General features: G+C 45.4%; 1 protein-coding gene across 10 annotated transcripts in view; it reads left to right on the forward strand.

The window, feature by feature from the left end:
- LDB1 (LIM domain binding 1) overlaps window positions 1-15,417 on the forward strand; it is a 243,577-nt gene extending 228,160 nt beyond the window's left edge. For 5 of the 10 annotated variants that reach the window (XM_063962364.1, XM_063962362.1, XM_063962363.1 and 2 more), the window contains exon 11: window positions 7,449-15,417. In XM_063962364.1, coding sequence (XP_063818434.1) covers window positions 7,449-7,679 — 231 coding nt within the window. In that variant the 3' untranslated portion in view covers window positions 7,680-15,417. The other 5 variants (XM_063962368.1, XM_063962370.1, XM_063962369.1 and 2 more) reach the window with 4 other exon arrangements.
- The last annotated feature ends 4,377 nt before the right edge of the window (window positions 15,418-19,794 follow it).

The raw sequence follows: 19,794 nt of genomic DNA on the forward strand, positions 1-19,794 counted from the left end.
TATTGCACTTCCCTCTTTGTACTCTGTTCCACCCACCCTTGTGATATAACTTGTGTTGACCATGTTCTGTAGTAGAGGCAAAACGCACCTAGATATAGGAGGATCAGAATATACATTTACTATTATTTTTAATTGTGTATTTCTTGCATCTGAGCCGCTTTCTGTTCCATGAAGTTCCGTGCAGTGATCACGTAGATTGTGAACACCGTTCAATGCAAATAATATAGGGATCATTGGTTCCAAAAGAGTCATGTACCATGTCAGTATGTCCCGTGGGGAGTGGTGGTTGGGGATTAATGAAAAGTATTGCATATATAGTGGTGTAGGACATAGCAGCTAAGCTTCGGAGAAGTCCAAAAGAGACAGGATCGTGGGATAGCACCAGGTAGATTTTATTCTCCTGTCACTGAACGTCGCCAGCTGTTGTCCACTATTGGTGTCCTCTTCTCTGCGGATTGCTTAGTAGCGATGCTCTGTGGACCGTTGCGATAAGGGATAGTGATGATTAGATTGTAGTTGGGGAGATTTATAAAAGTTTGGAGAGAGCTAAAAGGGGTCTGTGTTCTAAGCCTTGAAGAGTGATAGTGGACTGAGAAAAAGTACCAGCCAATCAGCTCCTAACTGTCATTTCTCTGACGTCCTAGTGGATGCTGGGAACTCCGTAAGGACCATGGGGAATAGCGGCTCCGCAGGAGACTGGGCACAAAAGTAAAGCTTTAGGACTACCTGGTGTGCACTGGCTCCTCCCCCTATGACCCTCCTCCAAGCCTCAGTTAGATTTTTGTGCCCGACCGAGCAGGGTGCAATCTAGGGGGCTCTCCTGAGCTTCTTAGAAAAAGTTAGTTTTAGGTTTCTTATTTTCAGTGAGACCTGCTGGCAACAGGCTCACTGCATCGAGGGACTAAGGGGAGAAGAAGCGAACCTACCTGCTTGCAGCCAGCTTGGGCTTCTTGGCTACTGGACACCATTAGCTCCAGAGGGACCGAACACAGGCCCAGCCTCGGAGTCCGGTCCCAGAGCCGCGCCGCCGGCCCCCTTACAGAGCCAGAAGCAAGAAGAGGTCCGGAAAATCGGCGGCAGAAGACATCAGTCTTCACCAAGGTAGCGCACAGCACTGCAGCTGTGCGCCATTGCTCCTCAGGCACACTTCACACTCCGGTCACTGAGGGTGCAGGGCGCTGGGGGGGGCGCCCTGAGCAGCAATAAAAACACCTTGGCTGGCGAAAATACATCACATATAACCCCCAGGGCTATATGGATGTATTTTAACCCCTGCCAGAATCCATAAAAATGCGGGAGAAAAGTCAGCGAAAAAGGGGCGGAGCCTATCTCCTCAGCACACTGGCGCCATTTTCCCTCACAGCTCCGTTGGAGGGAAGCTCCCTGGCTCTCCCCTGCAGTTACTACACTACAGAAAGGGTTAAAAAAAGAGAGGGGGGCACTAATTAGGCGCAGTATTAATAAAACAGCAGCTATAAGGGGGAAAACACTTCTATAAGGTTATCCCTGTATATATATATATATATATATATATATATATATATATATATATATATATATATATATATATAGCGCTCTGGTGTGTGCTGGCATACTCTCCCTCTGTCTCCCCAAAGGGCTAGTGGGGTCCTGTCCTCTATCAGAGCATTCCCTGTGTGTGTGCTGTGTGTCGGTACGATTGTGTCGACATGTATGAGGAGGAAAATGGTGTGGAGGCGGAGCAATTGCCTGTAATGGAGATGTCACCCCCTAGGGAGTCGACACCTGAGTGGCTGAGCTTATGGAAGGAATTACGTGACAGTGTCAGCTCTTTACAAAAGACGGTTGATGACATGAGACAGCCGACTACTCAGCTGGTGCCTGTCCAGGCGTCTCAAAAGCCATCAGGGGCTCTAAAACGCCCGTTACCTCAGATGGCAGATACAGACGCCGACACGGATACTGACTCCAGTGTCGACGATGAAGAGACGAATGTGACTTCCAGTAGGGCCACACGTTACATGATTGAGGCTATGAAAAATGTTTTACATATTTCTGATAATACAAGTACCACTAAAAAGGGTATTATGTTTGGTGAGAAAAAACTGCCTGTAGTTTTTCCTGCATCTGAGGAATTAAATGAAGTGTGTGATGAAGCGTGTGTTTCCCCCGATAAAAAAACTGATAATTCCTAAAAGGTTATTAGCATCATACCCCTTCCCGCCAGAGGATAGGGCACGTTGGGAAACACCCCCTAGGGTGGATAAAGCGCTCACACGTTTGTCTAAACAGGTGGCACTACCGTCTCCTGATACGGCCGCCCTTAAGAAACCTGCTGACAGAAAGCAGGAGAATATCCTAAAATGTATATACACTCACACTGGTGTTATACTGCGACCAGCAATCGCCTCAGCCTGGATGTGCAGTGCTGGGGTGGCTCGGTCGGATTTCCTGACTGACAATATTGATACCCTAGTTAGGGACAGTACATTACTGACTATAGAGCATTTGAAAGATGCATTTCTATATATGCGTGATGCACAGAGGGATATTTGCCGACTGGCATCAAGAGTAAGTGCGCTGTCCATTTCTGCCAGAAGAGGGTTATGGACGAGGCAGTGGTCAGGTGATGCTGATTCCAAAAGGCATATGGAAGTATTGCCTTATAAAGGGGAGGAGTTATTTGGGGTAGGTCTATCAGACCTGGTGGCCACGGCAACTGCTGGGAAATCCACATTTTTACCCCAGGTAGCCTCTCAACATAAGAAGACGCCGTATTATCAGGCGCAGTCCTTTCGGCCCCATAAGAGCAAGCGGGCAAAAGGCTCCTCTTTTCTGCCCCGTGGCAGAGGGAGAGGAAAAAGGCTGCAGCAAACAGCCAGTTCCCAGGAACAGAAGCCCTCTCCCGTTTCTGCCAAGTCCTCAGCATGACGCTGGGGCTTTACTAGCGGACTCAGGCACGGTGGGGGCTCGTCTCAAGAATTTCAGCGTGCAGTGGGCTCACTCACAGGTGGACCCCTGGATCCTTCAGGTGGTATCTCAGGGGTACAAATTGGAATTCGAGACGTCTCCCCCTCGCCGTTTCCTAAAGTCTGCTTTGCCGACGTCTCCCTCCGACAGGGAGGCGGTATTGGAAGCCATTCACAAGCTGTATTCCCAGCAGGTGATAATCAAGGTACCCCTCCTGCAACAGGGAAAGGGGTATTATTCCACGCTGTTTGTGGTACCGAAGCCGGACGGCTCGGTGAGACCTATTTTAAATCTGAAATCCTTGAACACTTACATACAAAGGTTCAAATTCAAGATGGAGTCACTCAGAGCGGTGATTGCGAACCTGGAAGAAGGGGATTATATGGTGTCTTTGGACATCAAGGATGCTTACCTCCATGTCCCAATTTACCCTTCTCACCAAGGGTACCTCAGGTTTGTGGTACAGAACTGTCACTATCAGTTTCAGACGCTGCCATTTGGTTTGTCCACGGCACCCCGGGTCTTTACCAAAGTAATGGCCGAAATGATGATACTCCTTCGAAGGAAGGGAGTTTTAGTTATCCCTTACTTGGACGATCTCCTGATAAGGGCAAGATCCAGGGAACAGTTGGTAGTCGGGGTAGCACTATCTCAAGTAGTGTTGCGGCAGCACGGTTGGATTCTCAATATTCCAAAATCGCAGCTGATCTCGACGACACGTCTTCTATTCCTAGGGATGATCCTGGACACAGGCCAGAAAAAGGTGTTTCTCCCGGAGGAGAAAGCCAGGGAGTTATCCGAACTGGTCAGAAACCTCCTAAAACCAGGCCAAGTGTCAGTGCATCAATGCACAAGGGTCCTGGGAAAAATGGTGGCTTCCTACGAAGCAATCCCATTCGGCAGATTCCACGCAAGAACTTTCCAGTGGGACCTGCTGGACAAATGGTCCGGATCGCATCTTCAGATGCATCAGCGGATAACCCTGTCACCAAAGACAAGGGTGTCTCTCCTGTGGTGGTTGCAGAGTGCTCATCTTCTAGAGGGCCGCAGATTCGGCATTCAGGACTGGGTCCTGGTGACCACGGATGCCAGCCTGCGAGGCTGGGGAGCAGTCACACAGGGAAGAAATTTCCAGGGCTTGTGGTCAAGCCTGGAGACATCACTTCACATAAATATCCTGGAGCTAAGGGCCATTTACAATGCCCTAAGCCAAGCAAGACCTCTGCTTCAAGGTCAGCCGGTGCTGATCCAGTCGGACAACATCACGGCAGTCGCCCACGTGAACAGACAGGGCGGCACAACAAGCAGGAGGGCAATGGCAGAAGCTGCAAGGATTCTTCACTGGGCGAAAAATCATGTGATAGCACTGTCAGCAGTGTTCATTCCGGGAGTGGACAACTGGGAAGCAGACTTCCTCAGCAGGCACGACCTCCACCCGAGAGAGTGGGGACTTCACCCAGAAGTCTTCCACATGATTGTAAACCGTTGGGAAAAACCAAAGGTGGACATGATGGCGTCCCGCCTCAACAAAAAACTGGACAGGTATTGCGCCAGGTCAAGGGATCCTCATGCAATAGCTGTGGACGCTCTGGTAACACCGTGGGTGTACCAGTCAGTGTATGTGTTCCCTCCTCTGCCTCTCATACCCAAGGTACTGAGAATTATAAGACGGAGAGGAGTAAAAACTATACTCGTGGCTCCGGATTGGCCAAGAAGGACTTGGTACCCGGAACTTCAAGAGATGCTCACAGAGGACCCGTGGCCTCTACATCTAAGAAGGGACCTGCTCCAGCAAGGACCCTGTCTGTTCCAAGACTTACCGTGGCTGCGTTTGACGGCATGGCGGTTGAACGCCGGATTCTGAAGGAAAAAGGCATTCCGGAAGAAGTCATTCCTACCCTGATCAAAGCCAGGAAAGATGTGACCGCAAAGCATTATCACCGCATTTGGCGAAAATATGTTGCGTGGTGCGAGGCCAGGAAGGCCCCAACGGAGGAATTTCAACTGGGTCGATTCCTGCATTTCCTGCAAACAGGAGTGTCTATGGGCCTAAAATTAGGATCCATTAAGGTTCAGATTTCGGCCCTGTCGATTTTCTTCCAGAAAGAACTGGCTTCAGTTCCTGAAGTTCAGGCGTTTGTCAAGGGGGTGCTGCATATACAGCCTCCTTTCGTGCCTCCAGTGGCACCTTGGGATCTCAATGTAGTTTTGGGGTTCCTAAAATCACATTGGTTTGAACCGCTTAAATCTGTGGATTTGAAATATCTCACATGGAAAGGGGTGGTCTTCTGTTTGCCGGCGGTCGGGCTCCCGGCGCTCAGTATACCGGCGCCGGGAGCCCGACAGCCGGCATACCGACACTTATTTTCCCTCGTGGGGGTCCACGACCCCCATAGAGGGAGAATAAAATAGTGTGGCGCGCGTAGCGCGCCACCGTGCCCGTAGCGTGGCGAGCCCGCAAGGGGCTCATTTGCGCTCGCCAAGCTGTCGGTAAGCCGGCGGTCGGGCTCCCGGCGCCGGGATGCTGGTCGCCGGGAGCCCGACCGCCGGCCAGCCGTAGTGAACCCCATGGAAAGTGGTCATGCTGTTGGCCCTGGCTTCGGCCAGGCGCGTGTCAGAATTAGCGGCTTTATCTTATAAAAGCCCTTACCTGATTTTTCATACGGACAGGGCAGAATTGAGGACTCGTCCTCAATTTCTCCCTAAGGTGGTTTCAGCGTTTCACCTGAACCAGCCTATTGTGGTACCTGCGGCTACTAGGGACTTGGAGGACTCCAAGTTGCTGGATGTTGTCAGGGCCCTGAAAATATATGTTTCCAGGACGGCTGGAGTCAGAAAATCTGACTCGCTGTTTATCCTGTATGCACCCAACAAGCTGGGTGCTCCTGCTTCTAAGCAGACTATTGCTCGTTGGATTTGTAGTACAATTCAGCTTGCACATTCTGTGGCAGGCCTGCCACAGCCAAAATCTGTAAATGCCCACTCCACAAGGAAGGTGGGCTCATCTTGGGCGGCTGCCCGAGGGGTCTCGGCTTTACAACTTTGCCGAGCAGCTACTTGGTCAGGGGCAAACACGTTTGCAAAATTCTACAAATTTGATACCCTGGCTGAGGAGGACCTGGAGTTCTCTCATTCGGTGCTGCAGAGTCATCCGCACTCTCCCGCCCGTTTGGGAGCTTTGGTATAATCCCCATGGTCCTTACGGAGTACCCAGCATCCACTAGGACGTCAGAGAAAATAAGAATTTACTTACCGATAATTCTATTTCTCTTAGTCCGTAGTGGATGCTGGGCGCCCATCCCAAGTGCGGATTGTCTGCAATACTTGTACATAGTTATTGTTAACTAATCGGGTTCTTGTTGTGAGCCATCTATTCAGAGGCTCCTCTGTTATCATGCTGTTAAATGGGTTTCATATCACAAGTTGTACGGTGTGATTGGTGTGGCTGGTATGAGTCTTACCCGGGATTCAAAATCCTTCCTTATTGTGTACGCTCGTCCGGGCACAGTATCCTAACTGAGGCTTGGAGGAGGGTCATAGGGGGAGGAGCCAGTGCACACCAGGTAGTCCTAAAGCTTTACTTTTGTGCCCAGTCTCCTGCGGAGCCGCTATTCCCCATGGTCCTTACGGAGTTCCCAGCATCCACTACGGACTACGAGAAATAGAATTATCGGTAAGTAAATTCTTATTTTTTCAAATACATCCTGTAACATGGCAGTTAGGAGCTGATTGGTTGGTACTTTTATATCTCTCTACTTTATCTCTCTCCAAGGCTTAGTACATCTCCCCCATAGACCCCAAAGCTTGTAAAATGACCGAACGAAGCTGATTGTTTGGTATGTTTTCTCTTCAAGCTTTGATAAATTTCCTCCTCGGTTTTGTTCCACAGCAGCTAATCAGAAGTTTGCTCTTTCTCTTTAAACTACAGTTTACTAAAAATAAAAAAAATCTAGTTGCTATGGGTTACAGTCCATTTTCACAGCGCAACACTTTTTCAGAACAAATGTGACAAATCTATTTTACTCCCAAGACCAGTGATTCCTTTGCTGCCTGCATTGAACGCTGTTCATGCTCTTTGTAAGCGCTTACCGTCCAACAGTCGCAGTTTTCACAGCTGAAAAGGGGTGGGGTTTCATGTCTTAGGGGTGGGGCCTAACTCCTTAGTGGGCTGTGATTTGCCGGAGGCGGGCCTTGAACGCCTCTACTTCCCAGTTTGAACTGTTGGGGAGGTAAGCGGGTGGGCGGATTGGAAGGCGGCTGGCGCAGGTCTTCCGTATAAGCAGACGCTACAATTGTCCTGGAAGTTAGACCATAATGAGTAACACATGCTTCTTTGAAATGACGGTAGGGCTTTAATCCTACATCCCTTACGTTACATGCATTTTTGCAGGCCGCAGCTTCCCCCTGACCTCCAAGAAGCCGCTTCTGACCACGCGTAGTAGTGGAAGGAAGGGACACGCCTCTGCCTTGATTATGTTTCTGGAACTCTTCCCTTTCAGGATGTAATGGTGGTGGGCGAACCAACCCTGATGGGAGGAGAATTTGGGGACGAAGATGAGCGACTGATAACCCGCCTGGAGAACACTCAGTTTGATGCTGCCAATGGGATTGATGACGAGGACAGCTTCAATAACTCTCCCGCACTAGGCGCCAACAGCCCATGGAACAGCAAACCACCCTCAAGCCAAGAAAGCAAATCTGAAAACCCAACCTCACAGGCTTCACAGTAAAGAAAAAAAAATACAAACAAAAATAAATAGATTAAAACAAATATATATATGTGTATAACAGGCCGATGTGGAGGAACAAAAAAAAAAAAAATGTTGTTTTAAAATAAAAGACGAGAAAAATAAAAAAAATGAAAAAAAAATAAAAGTTCAAACTTATCTACCTGTAAATTGAAATAAAAAAAGACATTTTAAATTGGAACACCTTTGCTGCAGGTCATACCTTTTTTAGGAAAGGGGTTACTGTGAGCTGGACTGAGGTACTGTGGACTAATAACTACACATAAATGGGGGTCTAAGATGTAATTGTTCTATGGCCCGATCAAGTCTTCAGCCAATCAATATACTAGGAACTAGTGCCATCCATGAGGCATGAACAAAATGCCTCATGCCTCAGGAGCGTCACTGGTTCCTAGTGAATTGATCAGCCTCGTTCTCGCAGCTTTTTCGACCGGACTTCTCTCAAGCCTCAAATATATCTTTTGTCCCATTTTATAATTATACCTATAGGGCCCTTTTTAAGTACTATAAGCAGAGCAAACCCTGTACCTAAAGGTAATACCAGGCATCCAGGGCATATCCTATACAGGGCTCTCCACCAATATTCGCCTTTTATAAAAGGCCTTGCCAGGGCATTTGTGGAATCCTCACATTTTCAAATAACAGAGCAGTAAAATGATTTGGCTAACCACATAGTATTTGTATGTAGCCTGGTGGTCAGCATGCTATTAAATTGTACATAGCCTTGTTTTTATGGACACTGGGATAAAGGGGAACTCCACCTTCAGAGTTCTGTTGCCCAAAGTAGGGTTTTGTGTATACAGTTGTACATACATAGCAAATGTATTGTTTTTTAGGACAGCAGAAATCTTGTTAGGCAATAAAGTGCTCTGTAGGGGGAGTTGACCTTTTAAAAAAAAAAAATAAAAAAAAATTAAAAGGTGTATTCCACTTCTAGAAATATTTAAAAAAAAAAAAAAAACATTTTAATTTGCACATTTCCTCCTTGCAACATTACCAAATACTATGGTCTTTATTTGCTGTATTATCTAGGGAGATTTGTTTCTTATTTTGAATTCAACGTTCATTCAAAGTGAACATATCTGCCTAGGTGGTCCAGATGCCTTTGGTGGAAAGGGCAGGTGGGGTTTAGAAGGCTCAAAGAAGGTATTGTAGTTGCAGGAGGGTATATGCAATCCAAGAAATCATATGGTCCTGCTTTCTTCAGTTACGTTTTCTTTTTTTTTTTTTTTTTTAACTGGCAGCGTAAAGTACCTATTGTACGCTGCTAGCCATCTTTTCTGTCATGGCGGTGGTATTTACTAAGTTTGTTAGGTATTTCCTTTTTCGTTTGTTTTTCCTTTTCCAGATCATTGTCCACAATCCTTACCTTAAGTCAATAGCCGACAATGTTGTAGTTTCAGGATCCACAGTGCCTCATTCCTGCTTGCGGGGTTTTTTTTTTTTTTCTATTTTATTTTAATTTTATTTTTTATCTTTTTTTTTTCTTTCTGTTTTTGTTTTGTTTTCTTGTTTTATTTTTAAATAATATTATTAAAAAAGTAAGTTAAAAAAATGCTGTCCTGATTTTGTACTAGCTTATTCTATATCTCTGGGGAATCTTGTTTTATACAGTTCCAAAAGCTTCAAACCAAGGAAAGACTTTGCAGAATTCCTTTGTAATCCCTCCAAGTGGAAGAGAAGAGAAAGTGTTTCTTATATGTAAAACTGTGTGATACTCTCTCTCCCTTCTCCTCACCCAGCTGTTCTCTCGCTTGGGTTTTGTGTATCTTGTGCCTGTATATTTTCCGCTCCGTAGAAAGCAGTGTGTAATTCTAGTATTAATGTATTATCATTTAGAAAAGATTACTTTTTTATATATATAGAGCCGATACGATATTTGGGGGTGGGTTCGAGGGATATTCCCATGTTCCCATTTTTGTAGGGGTCCGGAATATTGAGGGATGTACAAAATGGGGTTGATTTATGGTCACCAGTTCACTGTAATTATGTAACTTTTACGATCTAATTTTAAATTGTGTATAGGTGCAAGACCCCCTTTTAAGGTCTTCAAATCCCAGTGCAGAGTCAAAACAGACTTTGTTGGAAGCAAAATAATTAAAGGGTTATTATTATGATTATTATTATTATTATTATTATTATTATTATTATTTTTCTTTTTGTCCTTTATTTGGAAAACCTGTGCTAAAAAAATGTCTATTTAATTTTTGTTTTATTATTATATATATATTTTTTCACACAGACCTTCATATCAGCCAGACTCAGTGTGGTCCCCCCCCCCCCCCCCCCCCAAATTGGGTACCATGCAGACCTGCTGCATATGCACAGAGCTAAGCCATGTCATATTCAAGGGCAAAGAAATTGGCAAGCTAGATATGTCATGATATACAGTATATAAAATCTCTTCAACTTAAACCTAAAACTTAAGAAGTTTTTTCATGTCCAATGAGGGCAGTTATATTCATTGCTAACTACCTCCTCTCCGGCAGAGTCTCTGCATGGTAAAACCTTTTGTTCTACAACAGCTGAACAGCCACCAGTTCTTCTGTCTTAGGGTTCTATTGACTCCCTGTAAGTGGTGGATGTAAATGCACTAGACACTGGAGGACGCGAGAATGTGCACTAAAGCAGGGCCTATCTGCATTGTGTCGTAATAATCGACCTGTTCAGTCAGTCAGTTTTCACACATCTGGAACACATTCAGATTTGCATACAAGTTCACCGGCGCACATGGGCCTCTTGTAGATGTTCAATAAGTGCTGTCTAGTATTGGAGAAGGGGGGGGGGGGGGGGGGGCAGGCAAAGGACCATTATAACATTATCTTCTAAAGAGAATTGCCGGATTCTAGTAAATAAGTATGCTGCATTGTCATTATTATATACTGGTTCTGCCCATAAAATTCCCACCTGTATTGAGAGTACAGAGGGCCTGGTTCAGGTTTGTTAGTAAAAGTTGAAAAGCACACAACTGGGCGGAACCATGCTGTGCTGCAGGTGGGGCAGATAAAACATGTGCACAGAGTAAGATCTGGATGGGTTATATTGTTTCTGTGCAAAATAAATACTGGCTGCTTTTGCATGTAGCCTACAAATGTTCCACATCTTTATTTTAAACTGCAATTTAGATTTCAGTTTGAACACAACCCACCCAAATCTAACTCTCTCTGCTCATGTTATATCTGCCCCACCTGCAGTGCACATGGTTTACCCAGCTGTGTACTTTTTGCTTTGCAAACAAACCTGAATCAGGCCCAATGTTCTTCCTGGGTGATCCCATCATTTATCAGTGGAGGCAATGGGTGTATCTGACTGATCACCTCACACCCAGTTACGTTGTGCCCTCTCCCCCCGTGAATGATGGGATAGGTGGAGCCTAGGCTCTTTCACATGTGTCTCCCATTCAGGGGCAAATGTAAAAAGTTGCGGTTTGCGGCAGATGACTTGATGCCATTGAGAGATTTAAAGCAGCTCTTGATGGAATTGTGCCGGCTCCTGCCAATCGCAGGCTATTACATTTGGGCCTCTGTGTATGTCTAGTCCTTATGTTTGCTAGTCCTATTGAAGAGATTATGGTAGGGACACACTGATATATACAATGTTTCTGCACAATTGTTTTGGTTTCATTTTAATTGGTCACTTGCACTGCGTGGTGTGTAGTCATGAAAAGACTACTGCATCGCCAAAAACCATTGTTGAAAATTAGTTCTGCCCTGTAAACGTCCATCTTTTTACCGTGTGTGTGTGTGTGTGTGTGTGTGTGTCCAGAGTCAGGAGGTCATCATGATCTCTCGTCCTGTTCCTACTTTTCTGCAGATAGAAATCTTCATGTAAAGCCCTAATGCACTTCATGTAGTTATGGCTGTGTGTATGCGCAGTGCACATGGGGGTCATTCCGAGTTGTTCGCTCGTTATTTTTTTCTCGCAACGGAGCGATTAGTCGCTAATGCGCATGCGCAATGTCCGCAGTGCGACTGCGCCAAGTAAATTTGCTATGCAGTTAGGTATTTTACTCACGGCATTACGAGGTTTTTTCTTCGTTCTGGTGATCGTAATGTGATTGACAGGAAGTGGGTGTTTCTGGGCGGAAACTGGCCGTTTTATGGGAGTGTGTGAAAAAACCCTGCCGTTTCTGGGAAAAACTCGGGAGTGGCTGGAGAAACGGAAGAGTGTCTGGGCGAACGCTGGGTGTGTTTGTGACGTCAAACCAGGAACGACAAGCACTGAACTGATCGCACTGGCAGAGTAAGTCTCGAGCTACTCAGAAACTGCAGAGAAGTCTTTTCGCAATATTGCGAATCTTTCGTTCGCAATTTTGATAAGCTAAGATTCACTCCCAGTAGGCGGCGGCTTAGCGTGTGCAATGCTGCTAAAAGCAGCTTGCGAGCGAACAACTCGGAATGACCCCCATGGTCATTAGGTCGCCAGTCATTAGGGTGCCCTCTATTGGTTGACATGCATTAGCTCGACAGGGTCACTGAGTCGACATGGATAAAGGTCGACATGCGGTTTTAACTTTTTTTTTATTTTTTACTTTTTCATACTTTTCGATACACGTGGGCTATGATTGGGAACAGTAACTTTGCCCGAAGCATGACGAGCAGACACGGTGCACTTATTGGGGTTCCCCGTCACTTTACAATGAAAATGGCACCAAAAAAACCTAAAAAAAAACAACTAATGTCACCCTTTTTCCATGTCGACCTAATTGCTGTGTCGCCCTAATCACTGTTGACCCTATGACCCATACACGTATGGGCAGGTGTTGCTCATCCAGTCACAGTAATTGGCTTTCTGGTCATTTTTAACAATCCCATTTACTGTTTCACTTATCTAGTTGATCACCAAATAAACTCCCTTCCTCATGTTACGACAGACTTACGCAAGTGTCCAATATGACCTAGAAAGCTGTATTGTAATTTGTTTCACACGTAAAATAAATTGGATCATATTTTCTTTAGATTTCACTCTCTAGTGTTTCTTAGATTTCTTGCAAGCGCTAAATTTGACCAACTGTGATCTTGTTGTGTTGAATGATGGCGACACCTTCGGTAAAACATTTCCTTTAATGTAATCGCTTTCCATTACTCACGCAGAATTCTCTTTGTTTACACACAAAGTTGGCCATTTGGTAATGTTAAATCTGACATAATATTTTGAGAAGTTGAACCTGACTATGTCACATCCAGTACTCCCATTAGACACCTATGTTTATGGTGCAAATATTCCAGGGGCACCTAAATCCCTCAGTAATGTGACATTTAGGGAATGCAATCACTCTCATTGCATACTCTGAACTGTGCTCCATGACCGAAGGGGCGCCCCGGCTCCCGACACCTTGCTGCTGATTGCAAGTAATAAACGATATTGCGGTGTATCATTCAGTCTGTACGACCAACCAACATCTTGCCCCACCGGGTGCAATGTTGACCGGCATACACACTGTTCTAGTGTGTACCCAGCCTAATTGTTCCAATTGTCAGGTGCTGCCAGTCGCATGCTGTCGTGAGCAGTAATACATTAATAGCCTAAAGCCCCCCCCCCCCCTCTCTCTCTCTCTCTCTCTCTCTCTCTCTCTCTCTCTCTCTGCTGTCACATGACCACCAAGGAGCTTGGTGACTGGCTCAGACTGATATCGGGTTCCACTTTCCTGGGACAAAGCAAAGAGAGGAAATGTTTTTGGTTGTTTTGGTATGTTCTCATTTTTGCTATGGCAATCATACAAATGTCTAAAGTCATACTTGCCCCCTCTTCCTGAATTTCTGGTAGACTCACATATTTTGAGGAGAGCTTCCAGGTTCCCAGGAAATGTTAGAAATATCCCATACTCGGGTGCTTCTATAGTGAAGTGGGCGGGGCAAACATTGTGACCCAGTGTGCTATGGTGATGGTGGAAACATGGCAAATAGAGGCGGGAGTATAGAGCTGCAGTTTGTGGTACCATGTAACGTCTTCTCCCACCTGAACCTCACTCTCCACGGACCTCGCAGAGAGGGTATTGGCAGGAGGAAAATAAATTGGGATTGCACCTTTTAATGAACTGCATGATACATTTAAATATTTGTTTTCTGCCACTGTCCTGTTGGTCATTTCATACAAGAGGTGTGGGATGCAGTCAATACTCCAGCTATTGGGATCCCGGTGTTCAGGAGACGGACGCTGGAATCCCAACACCCGCCTGGTATGCTCACTCGGTTGGTGGGTCCACGCCACCAACCGAGTGGAAACAGAACCTTTGGCGAGCGAGGGGATTCGCTGCCGGGATTCCGGCAGATGGGGTGTTGCTGTCGGTATAGTGACAGTCAATATCCCTTCTGCTGGGATATCATATGTATCCTGTGGGTGTATACTGTATGTACATAGGTGTATTCATGTATGTACACTATTACTTTAGATATGTTTTCCCTGTACTATTACAGTAAACCACTAGGGGGAGCACAACTACTGTACACAATTATATAAACATTCAGACAGGTATAATATGTAATAAAGGTAACCGCGTCAGCTGCTCTGACCTCCCCAATGTGTTATTCATTGATGTTGTCTTTTAAAGGTGAATATGTTCTTTCACGTAGGGATGGGCGCAGTTATATAAGTTACCTGAATGTGAGAAATCTAGAAACTATATACATTTTAAGGCACCAAGGTACAAGGTGCTAGTATTAGTTCACATAGATTATTAATGTGAGTTAGCCAAAGCCGTATTATCCTGGGCTGTTCTACATCTTTCTCCGCAGCGGGTGTGCTCTGATTCTGGGCAAAACCAATATTCATAACAATGCAACCAAATGATTTACTAGAATTTGGTGACCTCATTCATTTATTAAAAGAGATTTTTATATAGTGCAGCAATTGGAAACAGCGATAAGCTAAAACAGTGAAAAAAACAAGACTGGGTAATAACACAGTCGTAGAGGTAGGAAGGCCCTGCTCACAAACTTACAATCTGCACACTGTACACCGTGTCCGAATGCCTGATTCTGATTGGCTAGGCAGCATTCTCATGAATATCGATGGGCTAAGCCTGTATAATGTCTGCTCCTCCAGTGTGTACAGCCACAAGTCTTCTGCATAAAGTTCTGATCTCCGTAATATCTTTCTATGTTCTGTTAAATGTTTTAAATTAAACCTTTTTTTTCTAGTTTTATTTTAATGACTGTATGTGTGACATTGATGAACCCGAGTTCCCTCTTTTGCTTGTAACAACAGCTGTTTTCCTTCTTTCCGCTCTGTCTTTCCATAATTGTAAACTACAGCAATATATCCATTACCCATGTCAGGATCCTATGTAAATCCCCGCTGTGGGAGGTAATGTGAGAGACTCTTAGAGACTCTTAGAATATATATATGTATATTTAAATGTATGCTTACTACAGATTTTTTTTCTTTGTTATCCGGCGGTACAATGTATGAGGGGATGAGCCCCTGTCTGTTTAGGATTTTATTTTTCCCCCTGTTGTGAAATGGTGACATATACATGACCCTAACCCCCATCTTCCTGTAGGGTTTGCCAACATGTGCGGTCATTATGACATTGCATAGTTTGTGCCATTGAGTCCTGTATGGTACCAATAAAACTCTAGTCCTCGGTTTCATAATGTTCATTTGAATCATTGTACTCCAACCTCCCTCCCTGCATTATAAGGGCCTCTGAATTATTTGAGGTTCATATTTGGTTTCTTTATAAATATTGTATAATAAACTCTAGATGGGTTTCTATGTGTGACTGTCTTCACTCTTCCTCTTTTCTTACATAATGGTGACTTGGGTTCAAAGCTCACTGCACTGTCAAAATGCCCTGACCACTGGGCAGGAACCAGGGGTGTAGAGAGCCACGGTGGGCCCCGGTGAGAGGGGGGAGTGGTTTAAAAAAGGCATCTTGATGATACCGTTACTATAAAGATGTTTAAAAAGTGAAATAATTGCGCCGGGGGGGGGGGGGGGGGCACCCGCTTCCTACCTTACTTGAAGAAGAAGCCGGTCCCTCCTTCCTGGCCAGTGCCATTTTCCCAGTGATATTTGGGAAGATGACGCTGGCCACTAGAAAACAAAAGACTCTGGAACAGTGCTAGAGTCTTTGCTTTCTATGTGCGGCGCCATCTTATGGAAGAGATCACCTGGAAGATGGTGCCGCCGCCACAGAGGTATACTGGAGCGTTCGGACCCATGTAAAACAAAACACACTACTCTCCGGATGTAATATGCAACTCGCAAAAATAAACTTGTGAAAATATAGACTGTTCTCAGGACGGCGAGATTACTATAAATCAACATCTGAGGCTGTGTGTGTACTGTAAATTCTGTGTATGCTGTGTGGGAGCTATTACAGCCAACGTGCTCTACACTGCATCACAGTCATGGACATGTAGAGGGGGCAGCTCTAACAATGAGTGATATTCTTGTCATCACTCGTTACGAATGATACATGGTGTTCTAGCCAGTCAGCTTCTAACTGTTGTGTTTTAAAAACAAACAAATAAACAGTTGAGAGCTGATTGTCGTGAACTCCGTTTATCGTTCGTAATGAGTGATCACAAGAATATAATTGATAAATCTGCCCCTAATTGGTCTTCTATGTCTATTTAGAAAAAGGTTTTGAAATTTGAGTTGTAAATTTACATTACAATAAGGGTGAATTCAATCCAAAAAGTATACTCAGTTACGTTTTAGTGAGTCATACACATTGCTTTCGGCCCCAGTGGATCTGCAATCTATATTCCTTACCACATGTACAAACCTATGTACTAAGGTTCATAATTCCAATGAACCTACAGGTATGTCTGATTGATGATTGTGGGTGGACACTGAAAAGGGAAGAGTTTAGGGGGAAAAAGGGCCACTGCGTAGGGTGGCGTACAAAGAAAAGAGAGTTTGAATATAGGGGGTCATTCCGAGTTGATCGCTCGCTAGCAACTTTTTGCTGCGATCAGATAATCGCCGCCTCTGGGGGACTATTTTTGCTTTGCAAGTGTGCAAACGCTTTTGCAGCCGAGCGGTATAAAAAAGTTTTTTGCAGTTTCTGAGTAGCTCTGGAATCACTCAACTGCTGCGATCACTTCAGACTTTTTGGTCCCGAAACTGATGGCAGACACCCGCCTTGCAAACACTTGGACACGCCTGCGTTTTTCCAAACACTCCCAGAAAACGGTCAGTTGACACCCATAAACGCCCTCTTCCTGTCAGTTACCTTGCGATAGGCTGTGCGAATGGATTCTTCATTAAATCCATCACCCAGCACTGATCCTCTTTGTACCCGTACGACGCGCCTGCGCATTGCGGCGCATACGCATGCTCAGTTTTAACCTGATAGCAGTGCTGCAAACAGTTGCTAGTGAGTGATCAACTCGGACTGACCCCCATTGTCTTGCTGGGAGATGACCAAGTGGAGCGGCTTATTGAATTAGGAGGTGAAATAACACCGCTTTCAGACATGCAGCAAAAATGAGGGTTAGAAGGAAGGTGTCTGAATGGCTGTTGGTTAATGGCTAGAACATAACCCAGCTAAGTTCAGACTGTAATACCCCTTTTATACCACCTAAGGTCGGTCGCACCGGGAGCTTCACACTGGTGCTTCCCGGCTGCGACCCGCCTTAGGCCCCTCTCCGCTGCTGTTTCCAACCCGGCATATTGCCAGGTTGGTGACATCAGCGAGGGGTGACACTTAGAGATCACATGATCTCCAAGCTCTGCCCATACACACAGAGTGAATGGGAAACTGGTTTTATTGACCTGGCTTCCCGATTACACAGCACAGCGAGCCGGGTTGGACACGTGTTCCACCCTGCCTGCTACCCAAGTTGGAATACTTCCAACTGGGCTCTTTCAGACCACACAGCAACATGGTTTATGCGCGCTCATGTGCAATAACCCATGTTCTAGGCTGGCGGTGTAGAAGGTAATACACAAATGCTGTATACTTACAGGATGCCGACACATGAGAAGGGCAGATATGAGCCTGAAGAAAGGTAATACTGGCTGACAGCTGGGTGTGGGAGGGGCGTGGGAGCACCGTAGTAAGAATAATAGAAATACTGTACCTAGTAAGTAGCACAGCTTTAAAGCAAAATTAATATAAATAGGAAATAAATCCACACATTTGCCATTAACAAATAGCAAAGGATGAATATTATACATGAAAGTGTCTGCTCTAAATACACATCAATTCCAGGGCAGACCAGGGTTCAGTGCATACTTACCTACTTTGCTGCCCCCTCCTCTGGAAGGAGGCAGCGTTGTAGGTGCATGAGGGCGTGGGCAGTACGGGGCGTGGCCTACAGCGAAGTAGACAGTCCGGGAGCGTGGCATCAGGGTCGTGTCATCGTGGCTCCACTCCCGCTGTGCAGTGCCGAGAAAAGAGGCGCTGTATAGCGGGGTGCGGAGCTACGATGACGTGATTCAGTGCGAATCACGTCATCGGACCGCCCACTTGTTCTCTGCTGCGGGTGGCCGAGGAGGGTCGTAGAGGGGCTGCAAGGTAAGCGGGAGGCTTGCCCACCTTTCCAGAGGGCCACCCGATTTTCGGGAGCCTCCAGGCTATTCCGAGAGGGTAGGCAAGTATGGTTCAGTGTGAACGCATCTGACCCAGGAATTTCCCGGGTGTTTGGTACAGTGTGAATGGGGGACTCGCGGGAAATTCCAGGGCAGATAGACCTGGGTTGTACCTGTGCATTTCCCAGGTGTTATGTCTGAAAGGGGTATAACGGTGCAAAGAATTGGAGAGAATCGGGGGTAATGCACAGTGACATAAGAAATATGAGGTTGAATTTGAAAAATAAAATGGAATGAGGTTAGGGTGGTGGTTGCTGGGACATAGGAGACTAATAGCTGTCACAAGAATGAAAAACCTAAAGTCAACTGAAACAGGAAGAGACTGATATTTTTAAAAGATAAGACATAGTAACAGATAAATTAATGTTGTAAGATGGAATAAACTGTAAAGAACATATAAAAAAAAAAACAACCCTAAAATAGAATAAGTAGAGGACTAAGAAAGTTACTTTCAAAACCGACATGTTGCATGTAATGACACTTGCTTTGTTTTTCACAGCTTTTCTCACCAGAAAGCCACCATGGCATCGCATGCAACATGGGCACTTTATAACTCACAGGCTACTACATACTGCGAGCTTTGGAAGATTCACCAAACTTACCGAGCCTTGGCAAATGCAATCTCACTACAATAATATGACTTATTACATTTTCCTACTACGCCCCCAACATGACCTGACCACTGACCATGACCATAATACATCTATTACACCCTATACAGACATAGGACACTACACTCCAACATGACCTCACTACTGGACATGACCATAATACATCTATTACACCCTATACAGACATAGGACACTACACCCCCAACATGACCTGACCACTGGCCATGACCATAGTACATCTATTACACCCTATACAGACGTAGGACACTACACTCCAACATGACCTGACCACTGGACATGATCATAATACATCTATTACAACCTATACAGACATAGGACACTACACCCCCAACATGACCTGCCCACTGGACATGATCATAATACATCTATTACACCCTATAAAGACATAGGACTCTACACCCCCAACATAACCTGACCACTGGACATGATCATAATACATCTATTACACCATATACAGACCTAGGACACTACACCCCCAACATGACCTGACCACTGGACATGATCATAATACATCTATTACACCCTATACAGACATAGGACACTACACTCCAACATGACCTGACCACTGACCATGACCATAATACATCTATTACACCCTATACAGACATAGGAACCTACACCCCCAACATGACCTGACCACTGGACATGACCATAATACATCTATTACACCCTATACAGACATAGGACACTACACTCCAACATGACCTGACCACTGGACATGACCTAATACATCTATTACACCCTATACAGACATAGGACACTACACCCCCAACATGACCTGACCACTGGACATGACCATAATACATCTATTACACCCTATACAGACATAGGACACTACATTCCAACATGACCTGACCACTGGACATGATCATAATACATCTATTACAACCTATACAGACATAGGACACTACACCCCCAAC

This window comes from Pseudophryne corroboree, chromosome 3, assembly GCF_028390025.1.
Source record: "Pseudophryne corroboree isolate aPseCor3 chromosome 3, aPseCor3.hap2, whole genome shotgun sequence".
NCBI lineage: Eukaryota > Metazoa > Chordata > Amphibia > Anura > Myobatrachidae > Pseudophryne > Pseudophryne corroboree.